The 27346-nt window shown below is 47.1% G+C and overlaps 1 protein-coding gene across 1 annotated transcript; it reads left to right on the forward strand.

Moving 5' to 3' along the window:
- The first annotated feature begins 4505 nt into the window (after nucleotides 1–4505).
- On the forward strand, nucleotides 4506–8404 carry LOC309581641 (prostate stem cell antigen-like). Its single transcript, XM_082296345.1, has 3 exons — nucleotides 4506–4636; nucleotides 6883–6987; nucleotides 8143–8404. The coding sequence occupies exons 1-3, from the start codon at nucleotides 4585–4587 to the stop codon at nucleotides 8352–8354; spliced, it is 369 nt and encodes a 122-aa protein (XP_082152471.1). The 5' UTR covers nucleotides 4506–4584; the 3' UTR covers nucleotides 8355–8404.
- The last annotated feature ends 18942 nt before the right edge of the window (nucleotides 8405–27346 follow it).

Raw genomic sequence — 27346 nt, forward strand, 5'->3', positions numbered from 1 at the left:
TGGTCCCAGCCCAGGCTTCTCTCCCCACCCTTCACCCCAACTCCAAAGCGTGGGAGCAGGAAAATGCTCTCCTTTCTCCCCACAAACAACTCCAGGATGCGCCAGGCATCGCCGGCAGGAGCTGGCAGGGATCCCACACTCCAAGACTTTTCCAAGCAGAAGAGCTCAGCAATTAGCAAAATAACAACAAAAAAAAGTCAAATGCATTTTTGGTGCTCTGAAGTTGCTGAGATTTTTAAACAAACAATCTGGGGCTGCTCCCACATGCTGGGAGAGGTTTGGGCTCCAGCCATGTGGCAACAGCACCATCGTATGGGAATCTCCAATCCCTGCAGCCCCTGGAATTTTCTCCATCGACTCCTCACTCCGCAGACAAGATCAGCACCGTGGTGGGATTTATTTGCAGCCAGGCATTGATTTCATGGTTGTCAGCAGGAATGTGTGGGATGTGAAGGTGAATTTTTCTCCAGGGCTGGTCAGGATGGCTCCGCAAATCGGAAATCCCAAATGGGAATCGCTGGATGTTTCGCTCTGTGCCAAGACCCTTGGAGAAATATTCAAGGTCAAACAAGCGCCTTGCTCGTTAAACTTTTGCATTGCTCCCTGATTGTACCTGTGGGCACCCGCAGATCCCAAAAACTTCCCTTGGGATGCAGGAATTCCAAGCCCTGTTTGGTGTTGGAGGAAAAAGAGGCACAAAGAAAGGGAGGCTCAAGCCAAAGGTCCCTGAGCAGCCCTGTCCCTGAGTTACAGAGACCTAAACACCTTTCTGCATCCTCTCTGCTCCTAGTGGCAGTTCCAGTCCCTGCTGCTGGAATTTCAGCAGGAATCCCAGCCTTGCATCCATGTGCTCCGAAGCTCATTTGAAGAGCAAACCTGGATATAAATCCTTGGAGTGGGAGCTGGACCATGACATGGAACAGTATTAAATAGCTACAGATGTGGGAGCTGGAGCCTCTCTCTGCTGGCAGCCAAGGGCACCTCTGGAGCAGCTGGAATCAGTTTTCCTGCTGCTGGATCAGCAACGTTCATGTCCATTGCAGGACATGGCACAGGAGAGTGGAAAACAGCTGGGAGATGGGGGAGAAATATTTTAGGCTGAGAAAAGGAACATTCTGTGTCTTTCCATAGAACCATGGAATTGTTTGGGTGGAAAGGAACCTTCAAGAACATCTTGTCCAACCCTCTGCCATGGGCAGGGACACTTTCCACTATCCCAGCTTGCTCCAACCTGGCCTTGGACACTTCCAGAGATGGGACATCCACAATTTCTCTGGGCAACCTGTGCCAGGGCCTCATCACCCTCACAGGGAAGAATTTCTTTCCAATATCCAATGTAAACCTACTCTTTCATCCATCCATCCATCCATCCATCCATCCATCCATCCGTCTCTGGAAACAGCTCTATACCTCCTCCTTTTGAAATCTTTTTCTCACCTTATCAATTCTTCTGTTATCCTGAATACCCAATCCGATGCCTCATTTGGGATCCACACTTCCGTCCTTGCAGAAAAGTCCATAATGAGATTTGCCTCACTCCCACCTGGTGACTCAACCTCATTTATTCCCCACCCATTCTGATTTGGGACAGCTGAGTATTCCTGAGGCGGTGTTCCCAAGAAAAGTCATAAAAAATTCCCACTTGGATGCCTGAAATTGGTCACTCAATTCCCTTCCTCTAATATCCCAAATTCCCCCAGCGTGAATAGACTTGCAGGCAGCATCAGCTCCCTGTTAAACACCATCCAGGAGCGGAAAAGCCAATAAAATTCCCTCTGCATACCATTTTAACTGCACACAGAGACTTCAGAATATCCTGGAAAGGAGTTACAGGCAGGCAGGACCATGCTGAGAAAACAACTCAGTGACCCCTCCTCAGGGCCAGGCAGCTTTGGACAGCAGCTCCTCTTGTTCCTGCCCTTAATCCTGGCTGGAATTAAGGTGTCTGAAGAAGAAGAAGTCTGAGCTCAGAGTCTGGAGAATGCGGAGGATCTCCTGGTGATCCAGCTGTTCCAAGGGCTGCAGTTCATCCAGGAGCTGGGATGAGTGTGTAGAACTTCAGCTTCATTTCCTTATGACGGGTTCTGCTTGTTTGGGGTTTTTTGTTTCTCTTCTGCTGATGGATTTAAGATGAAAAAGGGGAGGTCTAGATGGAATATTGGGAGGAAGTTTTTCCCTGGGAGGGTGGGGAGGCCCTGGCACAGGTTTTCCAGAGAAGCTGTGGCTGCCCCATGCCTGGAAGTGTTCAAGGCCAGGTTGGACGGGGCTTGGACCCCATGGCAAAGGGTTGGAATAAGATGATCTGGAAGACCCCTCCAACCCAAACATTCCATGATCCTGTGATTCTAAGACTCTGTCATCCTACAGGCTTCCCTCCAGATGTCCAAGAAATTGGAGAAACTTCCTTCTGATGTCTTTCTGTCCAGATTTTACCTATTCACTTTTTTTTCCTCGAATATCCAGCTCATGGCCACTCCTCGATGTGATCCATGACACCACGGTCTGTACCATGATCCATCACCGTTTTCCCAACCAGGCAGGAACAAATAATCCAGAACCAGGATAGAGCAAATAATCAACTCCTGTTTCCCCTTTTCCCAAACAAAGAGCTCCAGACCCGGCTCTATCAGGAATCAGCAGTGACAGCAAAAACAGTATTAAAAAAAACAAACTCCAAGTGATTTGCAAGCATCGTGAGATTCCCAGAGGGAATTGATGGTCTTTTCCATGAAGGCAGATGAATTGGGAATTTAATAACCTCAGGAAAAGAAAACACCACCATGTACACCCAATCCTATGGATAAGTGTGTGTTAATGCACGTGGAATTATAACGGGACACGTTTGCCATCTTCAGGAGTCGAGCAGGAATTGCACTTCAATTTCCCAAAAAACAGTGAGAATCAACAATTCATGTAATGATACAGGAATTCCCGGGATCTCACACGGCCTCAGGCCAGCAGGACTGGGGGATGTAGAAGCTCTCAGCTGTCAGATTCTCTTACAGCACCACAAGGTTTGGGGTTTTCTGGTTGATGCTAGAAAAAGAATAAAAATAATGGCCCTGGGAGAGATGGAAAGAGTTTTATTCCTTATCAAGGATTTTTTAAAGAAATATTTAATTCCAGGCCTTGGGGGATTTGATAGGGAGGGTTTTTTCCCCCTTGGCCCTATTCTTCCCTACCACAAAAAGCCAAACCCTACAGGGACAATCCTAAGGGATTAAAAAAGAAAAATAGCCTTAAAGAGCTCTGAATGAGGAACTCCAGAGCCTGAAAAAAAGTACTGGCTTTTTTTATCCATAAAGGTTGACTATAAATGATCTGGTCTGTTAAAATATGATGAGGCAGAAGCCAATAGACACAGAAAGAAGGTGTTGGGATGTTTTTTTAGGTGTGTTTTACACAGAAGAGTCCAAGTGGAAGTGGTTAAGATCCCCATGGAGGAACCAGGATTTTCAAATCATCTCCCCCACTAGACTCTCCACTGGCATAAATCAGGGCAGGAGTTTTATTGTCTACCTCTCACCCCACAGCCACTGATCAATGACCCACCTGCACACCTTCCTTTCAATTTGGAAAAATTCCTGCATGAGAATAAATCCCTAAAGGAAAGAAATGCACAGCACTGGGATCCCAGGAAAAAAATAAATTAATTAAACATTGAATTTAGCAAAAAAACCCTGTTTTCTTTTGCCCTGGCATGTCCTGAGAAGTGGTCACAGGATGTGAGGAATGGGAGAGGACTCTGCTCAACCCACGAGAGCAAACATTCGCACTTGAGGCTGGAATGTGGCTGAACTCACCCTGTCTGTGACAGAGAAGTGGCATTTTTTGGACAAGCCTGGGTTGTTGACATTGAGTCTACTATGAGTCAAGTGTCCAAACTTGTACCCAGCCTCTGCCAGACAAGAGGGACACAAAGAGAACCAAGTCACAAATGAAACATCTCAAAATAAATCCATCACAAAGTCCCTTGGGTTTCAAACATCAAAAAGGAGTTGGCCATTGCTTTTCAACAGAAAACAAATGCAAATGAGGCCGAATGAACTCCTCAATACCTGGAAAGGCCAATGCACTTTTAATTTGCCCACATACCTCCCTACCACATACCTTGTTATCACAAGTATCTGCTCACACAGGCAGATAAATACCCGAAGTTGTTGATTCAAAGAACATTTTGTCCCCGATTTAAACACAATGGCTCCACTCAGGGTGGCATGGGGGTGGAGAGCCTCGTTCACAGGGTGCCACTGCAGCCTCAGTGACTCTGAAGAAATGCATAAGGCTGGCCTTGTTCAGAAGAATTTGGGGCTTTTTCCACTCCTGTGAGCACTTTGCCCAAGGGTAGGAGGGAAGGCGGGGGTGGCAGCGGTGGAGGGGAGCCCAGAGAGTGGCAGGGAAACAGGAGAGGCACCAAACACAAATATCCCAACACACAAAGCAACCCCTCCCTTGGTCCAGCCAGCAGCTCCCTCAGGTGCCTTCTCAGGGATGGCCTTGTGGGCATGCCCTGCCTCCCTGGATATATAACCTGCCCCAGGAGGGACAACTACCCAGAGGCAGCCCCAGAGAGGTTATTCCAAGATGAAGGCTTTCCTTGTGCTCCTGCTGGGAGCACTCCTGTGCGTGGACTCAGGTAAGATCCCGAAAAGGATCCACCCCCCAGCCCTTCCTGCAGATCTTCAGTCTGGGAGAAGGATTTGTGGTGGGGTTTGGAAGGGAGGGAAGAGATGTTGGCACATGGTCATCCCAAGATATATCCCTTTGGATGGGTGTTGAGTGGGAAAAATGCACAGTGCCATCCTGGGGATGGTGGAATCCTCATAGCTTCCAGGAAAGAGAAATCCTGAATTAATCAAAATCCAAGTTTTTTAAACCAGACCACACAGTTAAGGGAGTAGGGGAGGGGTTAAGTGCAGGGAGGGGGGGGGGGGGGGGTGGTATTTTCTTTCTTCCCAGGCTATCAAAATTGCAATATTTCTGCAAAGTTTTCCTCCAAAATTTTCTTCTGACTTTTCCTTTCAAAAGCAGACCCTGACACCATCCAGATTTCCAGAATTGTGTAAGACAGTAAAAACAACAGTGCCATGATGTGTTATTTTATAGAGTGGATGGGTGGACTTTGCACACCCTCCTGTTTTTATAGCTTCACTGAGAAAAAATAAAAAAGGGCTTAAAGCAGCTTTTCCCTATTACCAGTGAAGAGAAGAATCAAATCTGAGCAGTTTTTCAATCAGCAGAGGATGCCTAAGGAATAAGCTGTGAAGGGTCTTGCACGGTCCGCACACCTTTCTCTCTGCCAGCTTCCATCAGAGCACTCAAAATTTGACTTTTATGGCATTATAAGTCAGAACAATGGGAGAACAGAGTGCAGCACTCAGACAAATTGGGGGTTGGCTCCTCACCTCTGTGACTGCATCAGTCGTCTACACCGGAGTGTCTTAGACAGAGGGACACCAAGTGCCTCAAATTAATTCCTTCAATCCCTAATTTCTAAATAGGGGTTTTCAGTGTCCTAAAAGAGTATTTTATGCAACTGAATTGGGGGATTCATGATACAGGTTTGGTGATCTAAAGGAAATATATGCATATATATTAACATTAACTGACACTTGCAAGGCTCCAGTGACAGCCTGGGGCACAAGTAGGTGACAGGAACAGGTAATTACACCACAAGCTCACTCCTCTGGGGACAATTTGTCACCAGGGCTGGACACTTGGGAACTGTCAGGTTTATCCTGCCTTTGCTGGATGCACAGAACAGCCCAGCAGGTGTTGCCAGCACTGATTTCCATCCCCTATGGAGAGACATTTCCGTGAGGGAGCAGGAACAGGGTGGTCAGAGAGGGGTGAAAGTCATGTTTGAACTTTGCTTTCGAAGAGGGGGAGATGGAGAGTGAGAGTCACAAGTTCAGAACTGAGACAATGCGAGGAGACTTTGAAGAATCCTGCTCCATCCCTCAGGCTGGATGGGGCTTGGAGAAACCTGGTCTAGAGGGATGTGTCCCTGATGAGATGATCTTTAAATTCCATCCAACCCAAACCATTCCATTATTCTCTTCAAGCCCAGCTCCATCTGCTCTCTTTTTGCTCCCGCACTGCACTGACTACATCCAAAATATCTTCAGCACCTGCCAAACCTGACTCCCACCTCAACCAGGTGCATTATAATCCATAAAAAAATGGAAAAAAATATTTTTTTTTTCCGAAGCAGAGGAGATATCTTCCTTTGAGGATGCCCAGGAATGGTCCGGTTTCCCAGTGCAAACACTTGGTTGAGTTCTCTGGAGAGCTTTGGGTAGATTGAAGATACATGAGAGGTATAGAATTGTTCCTCCTTCTGCAGGACTGGGTCCAGTTCTGGGGTACAACATCAGAAGGACATGGAACAGCTGGAGCAAATCCAGGGGAGACCATGGAGATGCTTCGAGGGCTGGAGCCTCCCTCCTCCGGAGCCAGGCTGGGAGAGCTGGGGATGTTCAACTTGGAGAAGAGAAAACCCTGGGGAGACCTCAGAGCCCCTTTCAGTGCCTAAAGAGGCTCCAGGAGAGTTGGGGATAAATTTTTAGGAGGTCCTGTTGGGATAGGATGAAGGGTAATTTTTAAAAAATAAAAAAGGGTGGATTGAGGTTGACTATAATTAAGACATTTTTTATAATGAGAGTGGTGAAAAAATGGATCAGGCTGCCCAGGGAAGCTGTGGCTGCCTCATTCCTGGAGTGTCCAAGGCCAGGTAGGATGGGGCTTGGAGCAACCTGGTCAACTGGAATTTGTCCCTTCCCATGACAGAGGGGTGGAACTGGATGATTTTAAAGCCCCTTCCAACCCAAACCATTCCATAATTCCTTGATTTCTCTCCTAACCTCTCTTGGTCTCTTGCAGGTTCATCTTTGCAGTGCTACAGCTGCTCATCCCAGCTCAGCAACTCCAAGTGCATGAAGAAGATGGAGTGTGAAGAGAAGAATATGTGCAAGACAGACGTGATCCGTAAGGAAAAGTGGGGGTGGAAAATGAATTAGTTGGGATGTTGGAGCCAAACATCTTCCCAGCCTCAGGTGTCCCATCCAGGCTCACCCACTTTGGATACACCAGCTGGTTTGGGCCAGCAAACCTCAGTGTGCAAATGTGTTTCACCTGCACAAAATTAGGTTTATTTCTCTTTCACAACACCAAAAATTATTTGCTTGCAAGGGCAATGGTTAATTTTTTTTGCAATATTTGCAAACATGAATTAAAATGGGAGGGGCTGAGCCTGGTCCAACCTGGTCGTGAAAGCACAGATTTGAGGTGAAATCAATGAAAATGACAGAATTTCATCTCTGTGTCTGTGGGGAACCTTGAAAAATTAGGATTTTATCTTCCCATTCTAGATCTGGTTTGCCCTGTCCATATCTGTGCTGACAGCTGAGTTGCTCTTAGACCTGGGGCACAAAACGCATCAGTGGCACATTGAACCTTCTCTCTGTCAGGCAGTAGATGTGATACCGCCAGTAGGAATTATCCTGGTTGGGAATGTGCAAATCCATGGCATTCACATGCAGGAGAGCCAAGATGTTGTAGAACTCTTCCTTATTTATTGCACATGGCAAAGATTTGGTGCCCAGAATGGATTTTAGATCTCCTGGAGGAGAATGGATCGGATCTCCTGGAGGTCAAAATCTGCTGGTAACCAGCAGCTGCCAAAACTGACCAAAAAAATGGGCTGTGCCGCTCAGAAACAAATCAAACAATAACTCTGCCTCCTGAAATGGGAATAGCCTTGTTTCCATAATTTCCCAGGTGTTGAAAGGCTCCGTGCAACAAAGATGTTTGGGGTTGGGCTTCACAGTGAGAGAGGGCAGGGTTAGATGGGATATTAAGAAGAAATTCCTCACTTTGAGGGTGGTGGGGCCCGGAGAAGCTGTGGCTGCCCCATCCCTGGAAGTGTCCAAGGCCAGGTTGGATAGGGCATGGAGCAACCTGGTCTAGTGCAAGTCCCTGCCCATGAGATGATCTTGAGGGTCCCTTCCACCTCAAGCCATTCTGTGATTCCGATTTTCCTCCCAAGGAACGAGCTCAGATAAGAACAGCATCCCATTATTCAGTTCCATGAGGCTTGGCTTGTACTGAGTGCTTGTAATAATGGTCCTGCTTTCCTCCCAGGGGTCGTGGGGCTCTTCAGCATCATCAGCAAGGGGTGCGATTCCTCATGTGATGCATCCTACCAGGACTTCAATGTGGGCAACAGGAACATCTCCTGCTGCAGCAGTGACCTCTGCAATGTCAACGCTGTGGGCAGTGTGAGGTCCAGCTATGGGCTGGCGGGAGGAATAGCGGCCGGAGTGCTCTGGACCATCCTCAACAACAAATTGTGAGGAGCAAAGAGGCCTCCCATGACCACAGCAAGTCTTGGAGCACCCCTCTAACAACAGGAATTGTAACCAGGAGCAGTGGGGTGTGTTGGGCACCCAGCACCCTGGGAGCCATATGATGGCTTCTGCTTTAATCTTGCAAAGCTTGAGTGCTACCAGATAAGGAAATTTGTGTTCATGTTATCTGCAAAACACCTCAAATAAAGTTATTTCTCCACCAATTGTGTGTGTCAGGTATCTCTCACTCAGTCACCTATTTCTGCCTGCAGCAGAGCTGTGGGTGTTGTGTAGCCGGCCGATGTCCAGCCAAGGTCACTGCTGTGCAATGTGACCTGAAGCCCCCCCCCAGGGGATGAGGGAAAGGCTGTGGATGTATCTATCTGGAGTTCAGGAAAGCCTTTGATTCTGCTTCCCACGATATTCTCCTGGAAAAGTTGGCAGCCCAGGGCTTGGGAATGTGTACTCTTGTCCGGGTTAAAAACTGTCTGATTCCACAGAGGGGTGGGAAAAGGTGCCACCTCCAGCTGGTGGCTGGTCACCAGTGGTGTCCCCCTGGGATCAGTACTGGGGTCAGTCCAATATATTTATTGATGATCTGGATGAGGGGGTCAAGAGCACCCTCGGGAAGTTCACCAATGACACCGAGTTGGGTGGGATGTTGATCTGCTGGAGGCCGGGAAGGTTCTGCAGAGGGATCTGGACACGCTGGGTCAATGTTCCAAGGCCAATGGTTTGAGGTTCAACAACACCAGTGAGGTGTCTGAGTGCAAGGCAAACTCTATAACACCTCTCATATACAGTTAAAGCACCTCTTTACAGCTATAGATTCAAAGTTATTCTGTGCCTTCTCCAGCTGATTTATTTTATGGATCTAAACTTGGATGTTACCACCTTGTATTGGGAGATCCTTTGGCAAAGGCAGAAGAAAAAGCACCATACAGAGGCCGGAGAGAAACTCTCAGGTGGGTTTTCCAAGCTACCCCCACGTGAAGAGATCTGGTAAAAAACAAGGAAAGAAACATGGAGAGTGAATCTGAGAGAGCCCTGGGTGGGAGCAACAGGATTTAAGGAGCTGTGAAGCCAGGCCAGCAGTGGGTAGAGGATTAAAAGGGGAGGGAGATTGGCCAAGAGCACCAAATTCCTCTCTTATACCTTAAAAATTATTGGAGCTGACAAGGATGTGCGGCTCCACGGGCTGAAATAACAAGGAATCATTTCCCTGGTGGGGATGAGTTGCCTGGAGGATCCATAGCCATGGGACAAGGGTCAAAATCCCATTTGGGATGAAGTCAGTGGGATGTCAGGAGATAATGACACCGTCTGCTGTTGTGAAAGATGAACGTGCGTAAATCCTTGGGATGCAAGGCATTAACAAGCTGCTAATTGTAGGAAGTTGGGAAGGGGTTTCCGCGGAGAAAATCAAGAATGAGCCACCTTGTTTGTAGGAATCCAACCTGGTTATAGGTGAAGGGAGGATATGGGACAAGCGGAGTGATTTATTCTGGCTTTTCCAAACCTCCTGCGTCATATCCATGAAAAGGGGCTCATCCAGCTGTGTATTTCCCACCATGCACAGGTGACCAACTCCACGAACTCTCCATTCCAGGGAATCCTCTCCTTGCACTGCAGGGATTTTCCTGACATCTCAGTGCCCTGTGCCCACTTTCTGAAACAATTCCCAGGCATGTCCACATCCAGAGGCCATTTCCAACAAGCAATTTGGCTACAATGGTCGTTTCTGGAGACTGGGTGTTTAAGTGGCCAAGGGATGGTGGCACCAGAGTCATTGGAGTCCCCAGGGATGTTGGGTGAAACAGAGCCTTTTCCAGCTTCTGGAGAGGTCAAACACATTCATAAAATCATGGAATGGCTTGGGTTGGAAGGGACCTTGAAGACCATCTCGTTCTTACCCCCTGCTCTGGGCAGGGACACCTCCCACGAGACCAGGTTGCTCAGATCCCCATCCAGCCTGGCCTTGAATACTTCCAGGGATGGGAATTTGGGGATTTTGTCCCCAAAAATAAGATAGAGGACCATAAATGGGGGCTGTTCATCACTGCTTTAACATGTTGGTCCCAAGGCAATGCCGTCTACTTCCTCGAGCACAGAACTGAGGAGTTTCTTCCCAGAGCCAGGAGGTGGCTTTCCAAAGCTCTGGAGGTTGAGACCTAATGTCTAATCTCTTAGAGGCTCAAAGGATTATTCCTGCTTCCGACTTCTGCTCTGAATAAATTCAGGGTTGACCAGTGAGTGATTCTCATCTGTATTTACCTAGAGAGAAATCCTTTCTGTGGATGTACCTGGAATTTTCATGGGTAGGATGGCATGGAGCACCTCTCCTATAAGGAAAGGCAGAGAGAATTTGGGTTGGTCAGCCTGGGGAAGAGAAGGCTCTGGGGAGAGCTTTCAGTGGCTAAAGGGTCTCCAGGAGAGCTGAAGAGGGACTTGGTTCAAGTGCCTGGAGGGACAGGACACAGGGAATGGTTTCCCACTGCCAGAGGGCAGGGTTAGATGGGATATTGGGAAGGAATTCTTTCCTGTGAGGGTGGTGAGGCCCTGGCAGAGGTTTTCCCAGAGAAGCTGTGGCTGCCCCATCCCTGGAAGTGTCCAAGGCCAGGTTGGATGGGGCTTGGAGCAACCTGGGATAGGGGAGGTGTCCCTGTCAATGGTGGGGGGGGGGGGAGGGTTCCAACCCAAGATATTCTGGGATTCTGGGATTTGGTGATGAAAAAGTTTAAAGAAGGTGCAGCTGGGAGAGGCCAAGACTGGGATAGGCACAGTAAAGAACTGGGCAGGAACCCCATGTGAGTGGTGGAACTAATGGCACCCGGCACAGCACTTGGAATAACCCCAAACCTCACTCTGCATCCAGGTCACCGACAGAGCAGCCTCAAAAACAACCCTCTAAATTCTGGGAAGGGCAAGGAGGTGGCAAACTGGGGCAGATAAATGACTCAGCTGCCGATCAGAACCTGGGCTGGGCCAGGGCAGGACCAAGAAGAGGACGGGATGTTTTCCCAAGGGCTGGGACTGCACGTTGGCAGAAAGGTTGGTTCCCCCTCCTGCTTAAACCCATTACACAGCTCAACAGGACTCTGGGTCACGTCCCTCTGCTCTGCCCCTGCATCCTCTGTCACCAACGTGCTCTGTTGGTGAAGAAATCTGCGACAATTTACATTTTGGGTGCTGATAAAACATCCTGAGGGCTGCTGCAGGACACAAAAGCACAACATTCATCTGAAAAAATAAGGCTGGGTCTATTTTGCCTGAGGAAGTTTCTTCTCAAACAGATTTTTTAGTTCTTCTGTCCTCTCCACACTTCTCAAAAAGCCTAAAATTGAAGACAGGGTCTTTAAACAATTCAAGTATCTCAGGCCAGGTTGGATGGGGCTTGGAGCAACCTGGTCTAGCGGAAGGTGTCCCTGCCCATGAGATGCTCTTGAAGGCCCCTTCCAACCCAAACCATTCCATGATTCTAAGGCTTCATGATTCTGTTTACTCCTGGTACAATTAACCATTATTCATTGTCCCTGTGGATAAGGATTAGGCCATCCAGTATTTCCCACAGCACATTAGAATTTATATCCAGTGCCTTTCCCCAGCCTGAAAAACGTCACCAAATTCCTCTGAACTCAACCCAAGTTGCAACAGCTGATTAAAAACTGGATTTAAACCACTGGAGAAAGTTTGTGGGGCAGAGAGGCTGGATGAGCTGGACTTGGGGACCAGCAGTTCCTTGCTGTGCTCTACATTTCCTTTATGGCCTGGGGCGAGTTCCACAGCATTTCCTTTCCTCTGCCTTGTACAGATGGTATCAGGCCCAACACATGGAGAGATGCTCAGATAGTGACTTTAAAGGGCCAGGGGAGAGACTGAGGCCAAAAATAATCTCACAGAGGTAGCTGAGGAAGGCTCACCTGCTCCCAACCCACCCTGCACAGCCACATTCCTGCTCTGAATCATGCACACGTTGAGTAATGAAGGTGTTTTTGGGGGCAAATAGAACAGAGAGAGCCTGATTAGCTCTGCTCTGCCTCTTATTAAGCCACTAAAACCAATCCAAATTCCTGCCCTTTGCAGAACATCCCTCAAGGAATTGTAGCTGCTTCTCAATCAGGACAAGCCAAGTTCATCCCCATTGTCTTGATTAATCCCACACCCATTCTGCCACTTGACAGCTCTCTGTGGCAGAGATCCCTTGATCCCTCGTTTCTGACCTTATCCTGAGCTCTCTTAATGCCTTTCCAAGCTCTTCCTCAGGACTCTTTGCAAAACAGGTGCTGCTCTGACTCCTCTGATGATGCTCTTGATTCTCAGATTCTCTTGCAAGCCAAACTTCCTCCTTCTATGGCTTCTCTGATTTCTCATCCTTATTTTATGGGGACATCACCTTAAAAGCCATCAACTCAATAAAAAAGCTCTTGTAATGTGCCTTTCCCAGAATTTTTTACACCAGATGAGTTCACCCCAACACTGAAATAACCTCTATGCCTGGAATACTGAAATTTAAGGGCACCTGCTCACCTCTGCCAGCGGTTCCCCACATGAATCACTTCAAGACACCATGATCCAGCCCTGGAACCTTTCCCAGCTCTGCTGGTGGCTCTCCCTGTCTGGGGTAGTGTCACCACCTCCCCTGAAACAGAGGTGGTAGGCATGGGGCTGAGTCAGAGAAGAAAAAAACATTTTGCTCCTTCATCTCTGCTTATTTTCATTCAGATTCAATCTGGCCTTGAGGGAATTCTGTGGAACAAGGACTTCACCCAGGGCAGGGGAGTGAAAGTGGAGTGATGGACTCGTTTTCCTCAGGGGTCGCCACACACTGAGTTATTTGCAGGGACAAACCTGGGTGGTGCCACACACAGGTGCCAAATGAGTAGTGATGTGTGCTTTTGGATTTACATTTGGCAGCAGCCTTTGAACTTGCAAAAATAACAGATTCGTCTGCTCTCACAGACAAATTTAAGAAAAAATTATGTAATCTCTGTCGATAAATCCAACCTTTCTGCAGTGAAGAGGAGGGTGATCATCTTGCTTAAAATACTATTTTTTGGACACCTCTTCAGCTGTCGTAAGTAAAAAGAGAGGAAGGTGTGGCTATCACACACAAATATTCAAATCATTAATTGAGATGTGATAATTTGAACGCACCTGACCTATTCTATTCCTCCTCACATGAAATGAAAAACAGAAATTTAGAAAAATATAGGCAGGCTTGTCATCAGAATTCGACTACTGAAGTAAAATGGGAATATTTAAAAGAAAACAATTAGGCAAACAACCCTCTCCACTCTTGCTCTTGCAGGGAGGAGGCAGGGAATGGTAATTCCTTGTCATGAATGAGGTGCTCATGTGCAGTCATGGCCTTTGGACTAGCTCCAATTGCCTTGTGGTAAAATGACGGAGCATTTAGCAACCTTCTCACACCCATGGACTATGAAAGACAGCTGATTCCCTGCCCTTCATAATCCCAACCAATTAATTTACCTTCTTTGATGTTGTTGCAGCAAACGTTCTGTTATCAGGTGCTCTTCAAGTGCAGCAGCTCTGCCCTGTTTCTCCTCACCCTTCTGATGGGCAAAATAAATACTTGCCTTTGCCATGGAGATCCGTTGATTCCCAGTATCCATGGGAATCAGGGATTTGTTGCCAGCATATCGCTGTCAGAAATTCTTGCAGGGTTTTCATCAGTGTCACCTGTATCCAGAAGAATCGAGAATTAAAATTAAAATGTATTCACTATCTGGCTATCCCCAAAATTTATTGTCCCCCTGTGATGCTTTTTTTAGCATTATTGTACACATTCTGAGTCCCATTTTGGGATAAATCAAGGCCAAGACATCCTGAAACACATTGTATTCCCTGGAAGGATCCTGCTTAATGAGCACCGGAGGTGGGATATACCCACAGCCCCCACAGAAATTCAGGGTGAATAAAGGGTGAGAAAAATATTTCCTTAAAAATCATGGAACCCAAAATACAAAAAACTTACTACTTTTCTGGCCTTCTAGGAATGGGACCAGCAAGTCTCAGGCCCAAAGATCACAGTTCCAGGCCAGTGGACACCTCTGGGCACTGGAGGTTCCTCATCCCTACTGTCACCAGCATGGGTTGAGGTCAAGGCTCTCCCAAACAACTCCTGGGGGTGGCAGAGGAGTTAAAACTACCCAGAGACCATTCCCAGAGGCAGTTTGGATACAATCAGTGGGGTTTGGCAGGAAAAAGAATCACAGACCATTTTTTTTAAGTCAGCTTCAGTGCCAGAGACTCGCCCTCAGCATCTCTGTCCCTACCCATGGCAGGTGGTTGGAACAAGAGGATCTTGGACTTCCCTTGCAAAACAAATCATTCCACGATTCCATGGTCTTTAACTTTTTAGATACTCTGCAACATCAGTTTTAACCAACAAATAACATCTCTTGCGGTTGAGATGTGCAGCAAAAGGCTGAAGGTGTTTGAAGAGACTGAAGGGTTTTGTGTAAAAATGTGACACTGAATTGCAGCATTGCTGGGGCAGGAGAAATCTGAGTAACCTGATGAAGGAAACTCCTCTTCCAAATGGATCCAGGAGTTCTCAGACTGAACCATTCCTTCCCAGCCTGGATCTGTCCAAACCCTTTTCCAGGTGCCTTCAGTCATTCACTGCCTCTACCCAGGTCAAGTTCTACAGAATGGTCTTTGCTGTTGCTGGTCCATGGAAAATCCTCACATCAGAGCTGCACATCTGTATTCTCCAAGCTCAGCAGGAATTCTTATTCCAAGCTGGAAATGCTTGTTTTTCCTCCAAAGTTTTGTGACGCTGTTCTGGAGAAATGTCTCATTCCCAGCGACCTTTTTGTAAGGTGGAAAAGAATGGAAATAGAGTCTGGGATGGATGTTTGTTCCCCAGCTGTGAAACAGAATGGAATTAATGATTAATGGGATGAAATTTAACAAGTCCAAATAATGGATTCTGCACCTAAGATGGAGCAATGCCAGGCACAAGATAAACTGGGAGAGGAGGGACTGGAAGCCAGTCCTGCAAAAGGAATCTGACAGGAATTCCATAGGGATCATCAGGGTGTCCTGGTAGCCGAGAGGACAAACCACATCCTGGGCTGTGTCCAGGGAGATTATCCTGCCGTGTCCAGCATTGCTGTGGCTTCCCCTAAACATTCTGTGCAATTCTGGGCCCCACAAATTAGGAATGATGGGAATGTCCTTGAAGGTGTCCATGTGAGGGCAACAAAGCTGGAGAAGGGCAGGAAGGAACGTCCTTGAGGGCTCTGGGTTTGTCCAGTGTGGAGAAAAGGAGGTTGAGAGGGAGCCTCACTGCAGGTTCCTGAGGAGGTGAAGGGCAGAGGGATGTGCTGAGCTCTTCTCCCTGGGATCTAGGGACAGGACATGTGGGAAAGGATCAAAGTTGTGACAGGGGAGGTGCAGACTGGACATCAGGAAGTGTTTTTTTACCAAGAGGGTGGTGACACACTGGAACAGCTTCTTGGAGAGGTGGTCAGTGCTTCAGGTCTATCAGAATCTGGATTTCAGAACATGCCTTAAATTCTGGTCAACTCTGAATTGGTCAGGGACTTTGACTGGATGGGCATTTTAGGAACTGAAAATTCTAGTCTAGTCTAATTTATTCTAACCTAATCTTATCCAGCCTATTTAGGACAGCTGGCTCTTCCCCTGCCCAGATTTCACCACACTTTCTGTAAAGAACCCCAAAACACCAAGGGTGGAGCCCAAACAGACCAGGAAGCAAAGCCACAACCCCATGTGGCTACGCCAAGGTAAATGCCCTGCCACCACCACCCCAGTGATTCACCACAAAATAAAAACCAGGGGACACTTTTGCATCATGGAAATGGCAGGAAAACTTTTGTTGGCTCCGGGATTAAGATGTTGACACGAACAAGCCCAAATCCTCAGACTAAAGTAGAACTCAGGGCTGCCTCTTTCCAGCTGAACAGTGGGATGAGGAGCAGGCAGCATCCTGAGGACAGCCAGGGACGTAGGAGGCAAGGAGATGACGCAGACACTTTGTGAAGGTGGTTGGTGAAGGGTGAATGGGCTGCTCTGCTCTGCCCCACATGACAGGGCTCTCTGTCCAAGAGGAGCCCAAGAGGAGGAGGATCTCATCCATTTCATCAGTATCAGGTTCAGAATCATGGAATGGTTTGGATTGGGGCAGACCTGAAATATCATCCAGTTCCAACCCCCTGCCGTGGGCAGGGACACCTTCCACTAACCCAGGTTGCTCCAAGCCTCGTCCAACCCGGCCTTGGACACTTCCAGGGATGGGGCAGGCACAGGTTCTCTGGAAAACCTCTGCTAGGGCCTCCCCACCCACCCAGGGAAGAATTTCTTCCCAATATCCCATCTAACCCTGCCCCCTGGCAGTGGGAAGTCATTCCCCTTGTCCAGTCACTCCCGATCCTTGTCCCAAGTCCCTCTCCAGCTCTTCTGGAGCCTCCTCAGGTACTAGGAGGGTTTCTAAGGTCACACTGAAGCTTCTCTTCTCCAGACTCTACAGTCCCAACCCTCTGGGCCTTTTGATTTATTTAATAGGATATTAAGGCAAACAGATCCCACACATCACAACCAAGTGAACGTTCCACTTATGTCACCCTTATTTTCCTTGTCACCTCCCTCCAACCCCATCCAGGCAGAGCTGCCATGAGACCTGGGAGTGCTTTCAGCAGAAATAACTTGTACATTTTACTCTTGCGTTACTCACAAGTGGAATAATTTTCAAACCTGCCCAGTTCTCCCCCAGACCAGTGGAGGTGTTACCTGGGCACATCTTACTCCATCATCCACTTCTACCACTCCAAATCTTGGAGTTATCCAAACATGGATTGCCAGGGCACTGGCACTGGCAAAATACTGGAGTGTGGAAGAGCTGGATTCATCTGTTCCCAGAGCTGAGCACTGTCCATAAACTCTTATTTTCAGCTGTTGGGGGTACTTGCAATCCTGGCATCCCAAATGAGGCCTTACCCAACATCCTTGGATGACAGGACAGCTATCCAGGATGGATAGATGGGCACTGGAGGCTGAGGGGATTAAAGGTTTTCCTGGAATGTTACTGCTGGGAAGGTCATAAAGCCTTTCCACTCAAGTGTCTGGCAAAACCACTGCTTATATTCACTTCAAACCAGCCTTTACTTCAGTGTCTCCATCCCAATTTCCCAGTCATGGACATGGATTAGTTCTCCACCCTTGAGAGCTCCCAGGCTGGCACTAAACCTGGAACATTTATATGGAGAATTGAAGGACTGTTTTTCTCTAGTTGCCACCCTTTTTCTTATCTCAGCCTGTTCTTCCCTGCTGTTGAGCGTGTCCATATTTGGGAATCCTTTCTCCTTCCGCTAAGAAATCCCATCTCTTTTAGAATCATGGAAAGGTTTGGACTGGAAGGGACCTTAGAGACCATTTAGTTCCAATCCCCTGCCATGGGCAGGGACACCTTCCACTATCCCAGATTGCTTCAAGCCCCGTCCAACCCAGCCTGGAACACTTCCAAGGATGGAAGAGTCGCAACTTCTCTGGGCAACCTATTCCAGTGTTTCATCTCTCTCACAGAGAAGAATTTCTTCCCAAATTCTAATGTAAATCCTCTTTTAGTTTAAAACCATTTCCCTTTTGTCCTATCACCATCTGCCTGTGTGAAAAGCCGCTCTCCCTCTTCATTAAATCTTCCCTTTTAGCTTCATATTCCATCCATTCTCATCTTCCTGTGATCCTTTGGAGGGGAATTCAGGTCCCTCAGGCAAAGGTGGGCAAATGCACCCAGTGTTGCGAGTGTGGCCTTGTTGGTGCCTTGCACAACGTCCCTGCACTGTCCCTACTGACACAGCCCCAACCACAACACCTTTTCTACGCTCCATCAGGTGCCTGGCAGAGATTCCACCCAGGATCATCCAAGAATTCCCACGTCTTTCATCTCCCCATCATTTCCAGGTGACCTCCTCCTTTACCGTATAACTGACTTGTTACGGTGGATGATCCTATTTAATCCATGACTTGCATCCAAGCCACCTGGTTGTTAACGATATCCTGATCCTTCCCGGAATTGCTGGGGCTCCCTGAATTTGTGCTACCGGTAAATTCCATCCTATTTGGCATCTTTCAAGGTCTTAACAGAAAATATTAAGCAAGAGCACTCCAAAAGTAAGGAATGGCACTGATGATTTTCCCCAGGCTCATATCCCACTCCCAACACTTTAAATATTTCCAGCTCCTCCACTTCAAGCCTTTAAAAAATTCTCACTCATCTTAATCCAACTTAATTTCCATCTGTGCCATCTTAATAAATATTCCTACATTATCCTGTGTTATTTCTTTGCCGAACTTGTGAAAATCTGACTTTATTGACATTAAAACAACACAGATAACATTAGATTTTAAGTCTTTTCCTGTTTTTTTATTATTTTCCTTCCTTCAAACCCTGTTTTTAATCCTGGCAGTCTATCAAGGTCAGACAGTGGCTGTTACCCCTCCTCTTTTTAATTTAGGTGCTAAATTCTGACCTCATGATTCTGCCTTGACCAATTTATGAACACCGTTTGGGAGTGGACCTGGACCTGTTGCTCTGTATCTCAGTTCTCCAAGAGTTCTGGGATGGAAAACATGCTGTCCTGCTTTGTCCCAGCTTGAATACACTGAATTTTTTTGTTCCACCTCAGTTGTGGTTGTTTCTTTTTCTGGACACCTTTTTCCATGCTGTCTTTACCCCCAAAATCAAAAGCATTTTATATATTGAATAAACAAGTGGTTAATTTAATATTCAGTTTTCATCTATCACTACTTTATTTTGCCTCTCAACTTAAAGGCTAAATAATTTTACATAATATTTAAATAACTTTAAATAATTCATTTAAAATAAATGAATAAATAACATTCAATGTCTTTCTCAAGATCTAAGTAATTTTGACTATTGCAAATTTTTACTTTATATATTTCTTAACCTCCCTCACATTGTTTTGTCTGCTGCTTCGTTTTTCCACCATTCTTTTAGACTTCCCTCTCATTCCTGGAATAATTTGAAATTATCCACACATTTCAGGCCACGGTTACTCTGTCTAGAATTTTTTTTGCCACTTTTCCTCTTTTTTATGGAAAAAAAGCAAAGAAGTTTCTGAATCCTTGATTTCAGTGCACCACAAGCTTTATACTTTGCATCCATGTCCTTGAACTCCCAGTTCACTCCTCCTTTTTCTGGACATCAACAAATATGCCTGGATAACAACATATTTATCTATATATCAACCATATATCAACATTTATCTGTTTAGCTGAAACTGAATCATCCCAAAATTCAGCTGGATGAGGGGACAATACTGTTCTAAGTGTGTTAGACTCCTGGTCCCAGAAATCTGGGTGTGCCACCTTATTACTGCAACCTTAGGGTGTATCACTGTGTCCCACAGCCGTAGGGAGGAGGAGAGAAAATCCAGCAGGCAGGAATTGTGCAGCAAGATTGATCTATTTAATTATTTTACAAACTCTTTTATAGACTTTTTTTCTTCATAGTCTAATTGGACAAAGGATCAGCCACGCCTTGGGGTGATTGGCCAAAATCCTAAAACATCCACTGTCAAAATATTTTCCTACTGTACTATAAACAAGACTTTTCAAGGCTGCAGGTGTTTGGTTGTTTACATAGCTCTGCTACCTCTTCTGTGAGAGAGAAAAGTCTTTCATGGGCTTAGAAAATAGCAAGAAAATCCTTGCTAGCAGCATTTTTGTATCTACACCACCCCAAAACCATCTCAGCAGGGAGGGGAGAGATGGGGGAGGAAGGAAAGACACGATTGGTCTGTGGTGTAGGAGGCTAAAAGGAGCTGGAGTCAAAATTAATTGGAAGAGTCAAACTGCTCTGGAATTATGTAGGATACCCAGAAGTAGGACAACAAATGGAAAGAGCATTGGATGTGGTCACTGAAGTTGGACATGTGGATGGATGAGGAAGGAGCTTGGTCCTGCTGGGAAGGATTGGCAAAATTCAAGGAAAGTCCAGAGTTGGAAGGGACCCACAAGGATCATTGAGTCCAGCTCCTGGCCCTGAACAGGACACTCCAAGAACCCCAGTGTGTGCCTGAGAGTTGTTCTGTCAAGGAACGGCAGCCCACAGACCCCCTGTGTCCTAAGCTGTGTCCCCACGATGTGAGCGGCAGGTGAGGGGGGGATTCTGCCCCCCTGCTCCACTCTGGTGAGATCCTGCTTGGAGCACCACATCCAGCTCTGGAGTCCAACAGCAGAAGGATGTGGAGCTGCTGGAGCAAGTCCAGAGGCCACAGAGATGTTCCAAGGGCTGGAGCCCCTCTGCTCTGGAGCCAGGCTGAGAGAGCTGGGAATGTCCAGCCTGGAGAAGGGAAGGATCCAGGGAGAGCTCAGAGCCCCTTCCAGTGCCTAAAGGGGCTCCAGGAGAGCTGGAGAGGGACTTGGGACAAGGGATGGAGGGACAGGACAAGGGCAAATGGCTTTAAAATGACAGAGGGCAGGTTTAGATCAGATATTGGAAGAAACTCTTCTTTCTGAGGGTGGTTGATGCTCAGCCACACAGGCTGCCCAGAGAAGCTGTGGCTTCCTCATCCTTGGAAGTGTTCCAGGCCAGGCTGGATGGGGCTTGGAGCAACCTGGGATAGTGGAAGGTGTCCCTGCCCATGGCAACGAGTTGGAACAAGATGGTTTTTAAGGCTCCTTCCAACACAAGCCACTCTATGATTCCATGACAAAACACACATTTACTATGAAGAGGCCTCCAGGTGACCTCATCTCCACCCTTGCAAGATTCCTTTTAAAGCCAGTGAAGGGAAGCAGGTAATCCCCAGTGCCATCCACTTTTTGATGAGGCTTTTGTCTGATGAAATTTGGATCTGTCTGCCTGACTGCAAAAAGAAACAGCTCCAGTGAGTTACCAGGAGCCACCTATGGTAGAGAAGAAAGGCTGAACTGAAGTCAGATGATTCCCACTCTGGATTTTTTGTCCTGCTTCAATCTGTTTGTGACTGCAAAATTTCAAAGGTTATTTCTGCTGTATCTTCTGCTAATTGGTGCTCCTACAACTTTATGCCTTGACCGTACAGACCCTGATGATGGGAATTGCTTCCTTGTCGTGCTATTCCTATTACTGCACTGGATCCCCATGGCAACATCCACCACGGGCTATTTTTACTACTTAGCAGGGGTTACTTACTTAGATTGGCTCATCCAGATCTGTATCTGGTGACAGACTTTGCTGCCAACGTGTCAGTCAAAGGCACTGCTAATGATGCTGAAGGTTGACAAAGTGATGCCAGGCACTCCTCAGTCACAGACTCGGTGACAGTCCCTGGGTTTGACAAGTGACAAGTTCACAGGGAAGATTCTGTTTCCTTTCTCTGCACAACCAAAGTTGATAAAGAGGGAAAATCTTCCTGATAAAGGGAAGGAAGTAGCTCTGTAACCAGCCAGTCTCTGCATGTTGTCCTTGTACTGCAAAATGTTGATAAGAGATAAGCAATTAAAGTGTGGAGAAAGACACTGGACACTCCCAGCCAACAGCAGCCCCCAGGAATATTCCCAGCATCCTTCAGCCTTGGCTTTTTTAGTACTTAAGCATTGGAAAAGGGAAGTGGTGGAGTCACCATCCCTGGAAGTGTTCAAAAAACCACATGGGTCTGGCACTTGAGGACATGGTTTAATGGTGAACATGGTGGTGGTTGGACTTGGTGATCGCAGAGGTCTTTTCCAACTTTTAACAATCCCATTATTCTAAATCATCCAAATTTCAGATGGAAAAATCACATGGCCACAGGTGCCCTACATGATGGAGCGTGGATTTATGGGTCACATGGGCTTTCATGTAGGGCTGGCAGCAGCTGTCACTGGGATGGAAAAGGGAATCACACTGGAACGATGGACACAAGAGGTTTTGATCAGAGCACACATCCAGGTTGTGTCCATGCTGGTCTTCAAAAGGGAGCAGGATCCATTCTCTGATCCTGATCACAACTGTCACAGCTTGCGCCTGAATTTCTCATCCTTCCAGCCAGAGCAACCTTTCTGGAAACATCCTTGGTCCTTGCTATGCCTCAGCGTGTGCCTGGACATTCCCTGGAACAGATCCAGGGGGTTCAGGCCTTAACACAGCCCGTTACACTTCCTAGGCAGCTCTCAAGTCCGTAGTAGGACTGATAAATCTTAAAGGAAGCCTGAAATGCCTGAATTGTGGATATTCATCCCTCTGGGGTCCAACCCAGAATCACATCTTGGACATTCTTGCTGTTTTCAGAAAATGTTTGAGGGACCTACATTCCTGGGGTGGACCAAACACAGCTGGATAGGTGATGCCTGAAGGATTTGTCCTCAATCCTGCAACTGCAAGAAGAGGAGCCTGAGCAACCTGGTCTAGTGGAAGGTGTCCTTGCCCATGGCTGGGAGATTGGATGAGATGAGATTTAGGGGCTCTTCCAATCCAAACCATTCCATGATTCAATGATTCCAACCTCCAGATAATCACATCCTTGGACTCCCTGCTTTTCTCTCAGAGCACTGAACACAACTCATGTCTTTTTGTAAAAATCCAGCAAGTCTGGAAGGTTTCCTCCCATCCTTAGGAGCACCTGCTTTTTAGCCTTGGGATTAATGAGCTTAAGCCAGAATTTGGGAGATGCGAGTACAGTTCCCTTCTCTGCTTGGAGAGGTTCAACTTCTCACCTCATATCTTCAGACAGGGGGTGCAAAGCAGCAAAATGAAGCTCAGACACAGAAAAAAAGGGGTAAGAGCTCTTTAGAGATTGAATCAGAGCTGTGAATCTGGATTTTTATTTTTTTTTTTTTTATACTCCCCATGGAGGAGAAACATTTAATATCAAACAGCCCCTGGAAGACAGACCTAAAGAGCTCCTCGGAGGAGGGTGCTCACACTTTCACCCCTCTCCAGCCCAACGAAACCTGATTTCCTTCCTGCTCAGTGGCAGAATTTCATCAGGAGGGTGGAGACCAACTCCACCCCAACAAGCCCAAAGTCATGTTGTCGACACACACCCGTGAGAGGTGGAACTTCCATTGGAACGTCAAACATTGCTGCAGCCACGGGCACAGGCAGAGAGGTTCCCCACTACTGAGTCACACATGAAGATGGTGGAGCCATCCAAAAAGTCCCCTGGCAAAAGTTCTACCCCCCTGGAATCACAGGAGCTGAACTCAGGGTGACTCAGTGTAATGATCAACAGTATCTGTATTTTCCTGCAAACCAGTTGTCACCAGCATACTTGGTAATCTGATATCTGGAAAATAAACTCCATCCTGCAAATCAGCTCCCAGGAAAGACATGGATGTCAGGTAGATTGATGCCGTGGTTATCACGACATGACCATGGTGTCAAATAGGCTTGGTTGGTGTTTGTATCACAGCAGATGGATCCGTTCTGTTTATTCCTGGGACTGCAGAGGAGAAGGCTCTGGTGTGACCTTATTGTGAGCTCTCAGTAGCTGAAGTGGGGCTCCAAGAGAGCTGGAGAGGGATTTTGGACAAGGGAATTGAGTGTCAGGACAAGGGGGAATGGCTTCAAACTGAAAGAGATGGGGTTTTATGGGATATTGGGAAAAAATTCTTCCCTGGGAGGGTAGTGAGGCCCTGGCATGGGTTGCTCAGAGAAGCTGTGGCTGCCCCATCCCTGGAAGTGTCCAAGGCCAGGTCGGATGGAGCTTGGATCAACCTGGGTTAGTGGAAGGTGTCCCTGCCCATGGCAGGGGATTGAAATTGGATGATCTTGAAGGTCCCTTTCAACCAAAACCATTCTGGAATTCTATGGAATGGCCTAAGAAAATGTCCATTTCTGAACTGGACAATGTAGGAGAGCAAGTGGTGAAACAGAGGGAGTTCAGAGAAGGACCATCAGAAGGATTAAAGCCTTGGAGAACCAGTTTTCCAGAGAAGGAGCCAAAGAGCCCACCAAAATCTGTCCAAGGGATATCCCAGACAAAATACATTTCTATGGAGAAGAGGAAAATTGCAACAGTGAGAAATTAAATTTAGTAGAGGGGTGTAACGAGAGCCACTAGGGACCCCATAAATCAGAGCAGAAATATTTTACACAGGACTAATTTCACATGTGGTTGATAACCAACAACTGGAACAACTTAGCAAAGCTTGGTGTTCACTCCCTGCAGAACACCTCATAAAAAACTGTGGTTTTATCATTCAAAAAACAATTAACTGTAAGGGAAGTTAGAGCAGGTGAAGCACGTCACCTTCCTGCCTGTAAACACCGAATTTTTGTCATCTGCCTTGTCTGGTATTTGTGATAAGCAGGGAGGGACTATATCTCCCTATATCACCTTATAAATTAGAACAGTCTCCCAGAGACAGGCTGGGAGAGGGTTTGGATTGATCACACTGAGAATTTCTGACGGCTTTTGGCACACAGACCTTTCTCCCTACGCACCACGCCTCGTTGATATTCTCAGCTCTCCAGACCTGAAGTGACATTTCAACCGAAGTCCCTTCTGGCTCCTGTCAGTCAGAGCTCACAACCTTTCCCAGGGCTTATGCCACCCCTGACAGAGTCAGAAGGGAAGTTTTAGGGCCTCCTGAGTCATGAAAGCTGTCTAAGCCTTACCTAACTGCTCTGTCAAACCACAGTTTTCACACATTTATCAGGCTTTAAGCAGGTCAGGTTTCTTCTCTGCATTTGCTTACAGAAATAATCCCAATTTTTCTAGCATTTAAGATCCAACTTCAACTTCCAGTCTCATTTAAATCAGGCTTGTCTTAACTCTGCTGATCTAAAAGGGGCCAGTGTTTTCCAGTGCCATCTTTCGGAGTGAATCCTGTTGTCTCAGTCTCCCCATTAATTGCTGTCTATTGGGTTTTTTCCATCAAGTTCCCATTTTTTTCTTGACAGTGGCAGTGGAATTCCACCTGGGACGCCAGGAGGGTGTTGCCACTTCCAAAATCAACCTCCCTCCCACCTCAACACACATTTGGACACCACTCGTGGTTGTTTGTGTTGGGTTTTGGGTTCGTTTCCAGGATTCCATCTCTCCATAGGCTCCTGATTATCTTTAATCAAGGAATACCTTAAAGGTAACAGACCTTAAAGGTCTTTCCTTTCCTCCACAGTCTTACTGGAACACTCCCAAATTCTCTTTCCCTGAAGTCTGGCACTGCTGCACACTCAGCCCCTCTGCCCTGGTGTTTTCCCAGTGTTCTGATTTATGGAAAGATCTCCAACCTTTCCAAGCCTTTAAGACAGAGTTAAGACAGTGGTTAAGTATTTATATCCCTATTCCTTCAACCACACTGATTTATCCCAAAAAAAACCTCCATATGGAATGATTTTCAGGTAGGAGAGGATGTCTCCATGCACATTTCCACTCCACAACCCACCAAGCAGCTTTACTGTGCCAACCCCATTGTGCTTTCCCATTGAGGCACAACCACCCGGAATGCTGAAAGCGCTGGATCTTTTCCAGTTTCACGGCTGTTAATTAGGATATTGCTCAAATGTGCCTTGAGCTGCCCAGTTCCGAGCAAGGATCTGGATGTAACCAGGTCTGGTGGCTTTCACCGAGTGGATTTTTTTTCCTGTGTGCCCAGAAAGTTATGTTTGATTCAGGTTTTTTTATGTGCCTGGTCTCTGACAGCACAGGAAGATAAAATAAAGGATAATTTTCACTCTTGTAGAGGAGGATTAGGGTGTAGGTCTTTCTCTCCCTTTCCCACAGCTCCGTCAGCTTTGTGTCATCTGTGGCTGTGGAAATTTTCATTAGCAACGTTTCTCAGGTTACTGGGAACCATCCTCCAACTGGGAAGAAGGAGAGGCTGCTGGGAATGGCAGCAATTCTCACGTGTGTTGTCATAACAAGTCTGTGACAGGCAAAGTACCTCATTAAAACACCTTCAGCTCACCTCATCAAAACACCTTCAACTCACCTCATCTCCATCTCTAAAATCTCCAAGTGCTCCAGTGATTCACAAACTTCGCCTCTTTGGCTTATTCAGCTGTTTTATGGGAAATTGCACAACGCTGGGGTTTTCCAATTTGGATCACAACAAACTCAACAAAAAGTCTGTCAGCTTTTCCTGTGAAATATAAAATACCAGTGGCTCAGTCCCAAGGGGGAAATAAATCATTTCTCCCCAGCTCCAAGCATTTGAAGCTGGCTCCCCAAATATGGGATAAGATGCAAAATAAATTATGATGTTTCAAAGGGTTGCCTTGATGTGGATGAAGTGAAATTTGCTATCAGGAAGGTGCCAGAGTGGGAAAATTGCTCCATGTTGGGTTTATTTCCCAGCTTCAGGATAGAATTTGGTGGATAATTGACAGCTTTCCAAAGGAAGGCTGAGCATCCTGCTTTGCCAGCATGACCCAGGACCTGAACCCCCATGACTTATCCCAATTCCAGACTTGGAAGCACCATATCCCACTGGCCTCCAAGTGACTCCCATGCCCAGCAGCTCAATTAATAACCAAGGGATCCAGAAATCAGGCTTGATTTTGAACTGGATTTGGGAAAACAAACATCTTTGGGCGACCTCAGTCATGCCAGCCCATGGAATCATTTTTCCAAAGCACGTGGAAGCCCAGCCTGCTGTCACTTGCCCCTTGACTGTGGTTGGCCAGTGCAACCAGTGTGACACAAGCCAGCTCTGGGCTCATGGAGCCAGGCTGGAAGGAGCAAACACACCTTGGTCACATTCCCCATCCAAGCCCTGGCACGGGGCCACACCTTGCAGTGCCAGCCGTGTTTTTCCTTTTCCATGGGACCAGCCCCAGGACATAAACCTGGGGAAGAGCCGAGGTATGGCAGGAGTCTGCTCATTGCGGTGATGTCACCTCATCAGGGAACTTGTTCCTCTGCAAATCCCAATCCAGACTGGAGCTGGGCTCTCCCCTGCTCACCCCGAGGGAATCCGCCCACAGGATCAACAACAGGTGGTGGAGGGTGGGAAAACATATAAAGCTCCTTGGGAGCAGCTTCTTGGATCTGTCCTGGCTGCCTGGATCTGCCCTCAGC

The sequence above is a fragment of the Coloeus monedula genome (genome assembly GCF_965178545.1).
Source record: "Coloeus monedula genome assembly, chromosome: 1".
NCBI classification, from domain to species: Eukaryota; Metazoa; Chordata; class Aves; order Passeriformes; family Corvidae; genus Coloeus; species Coloeus monedula.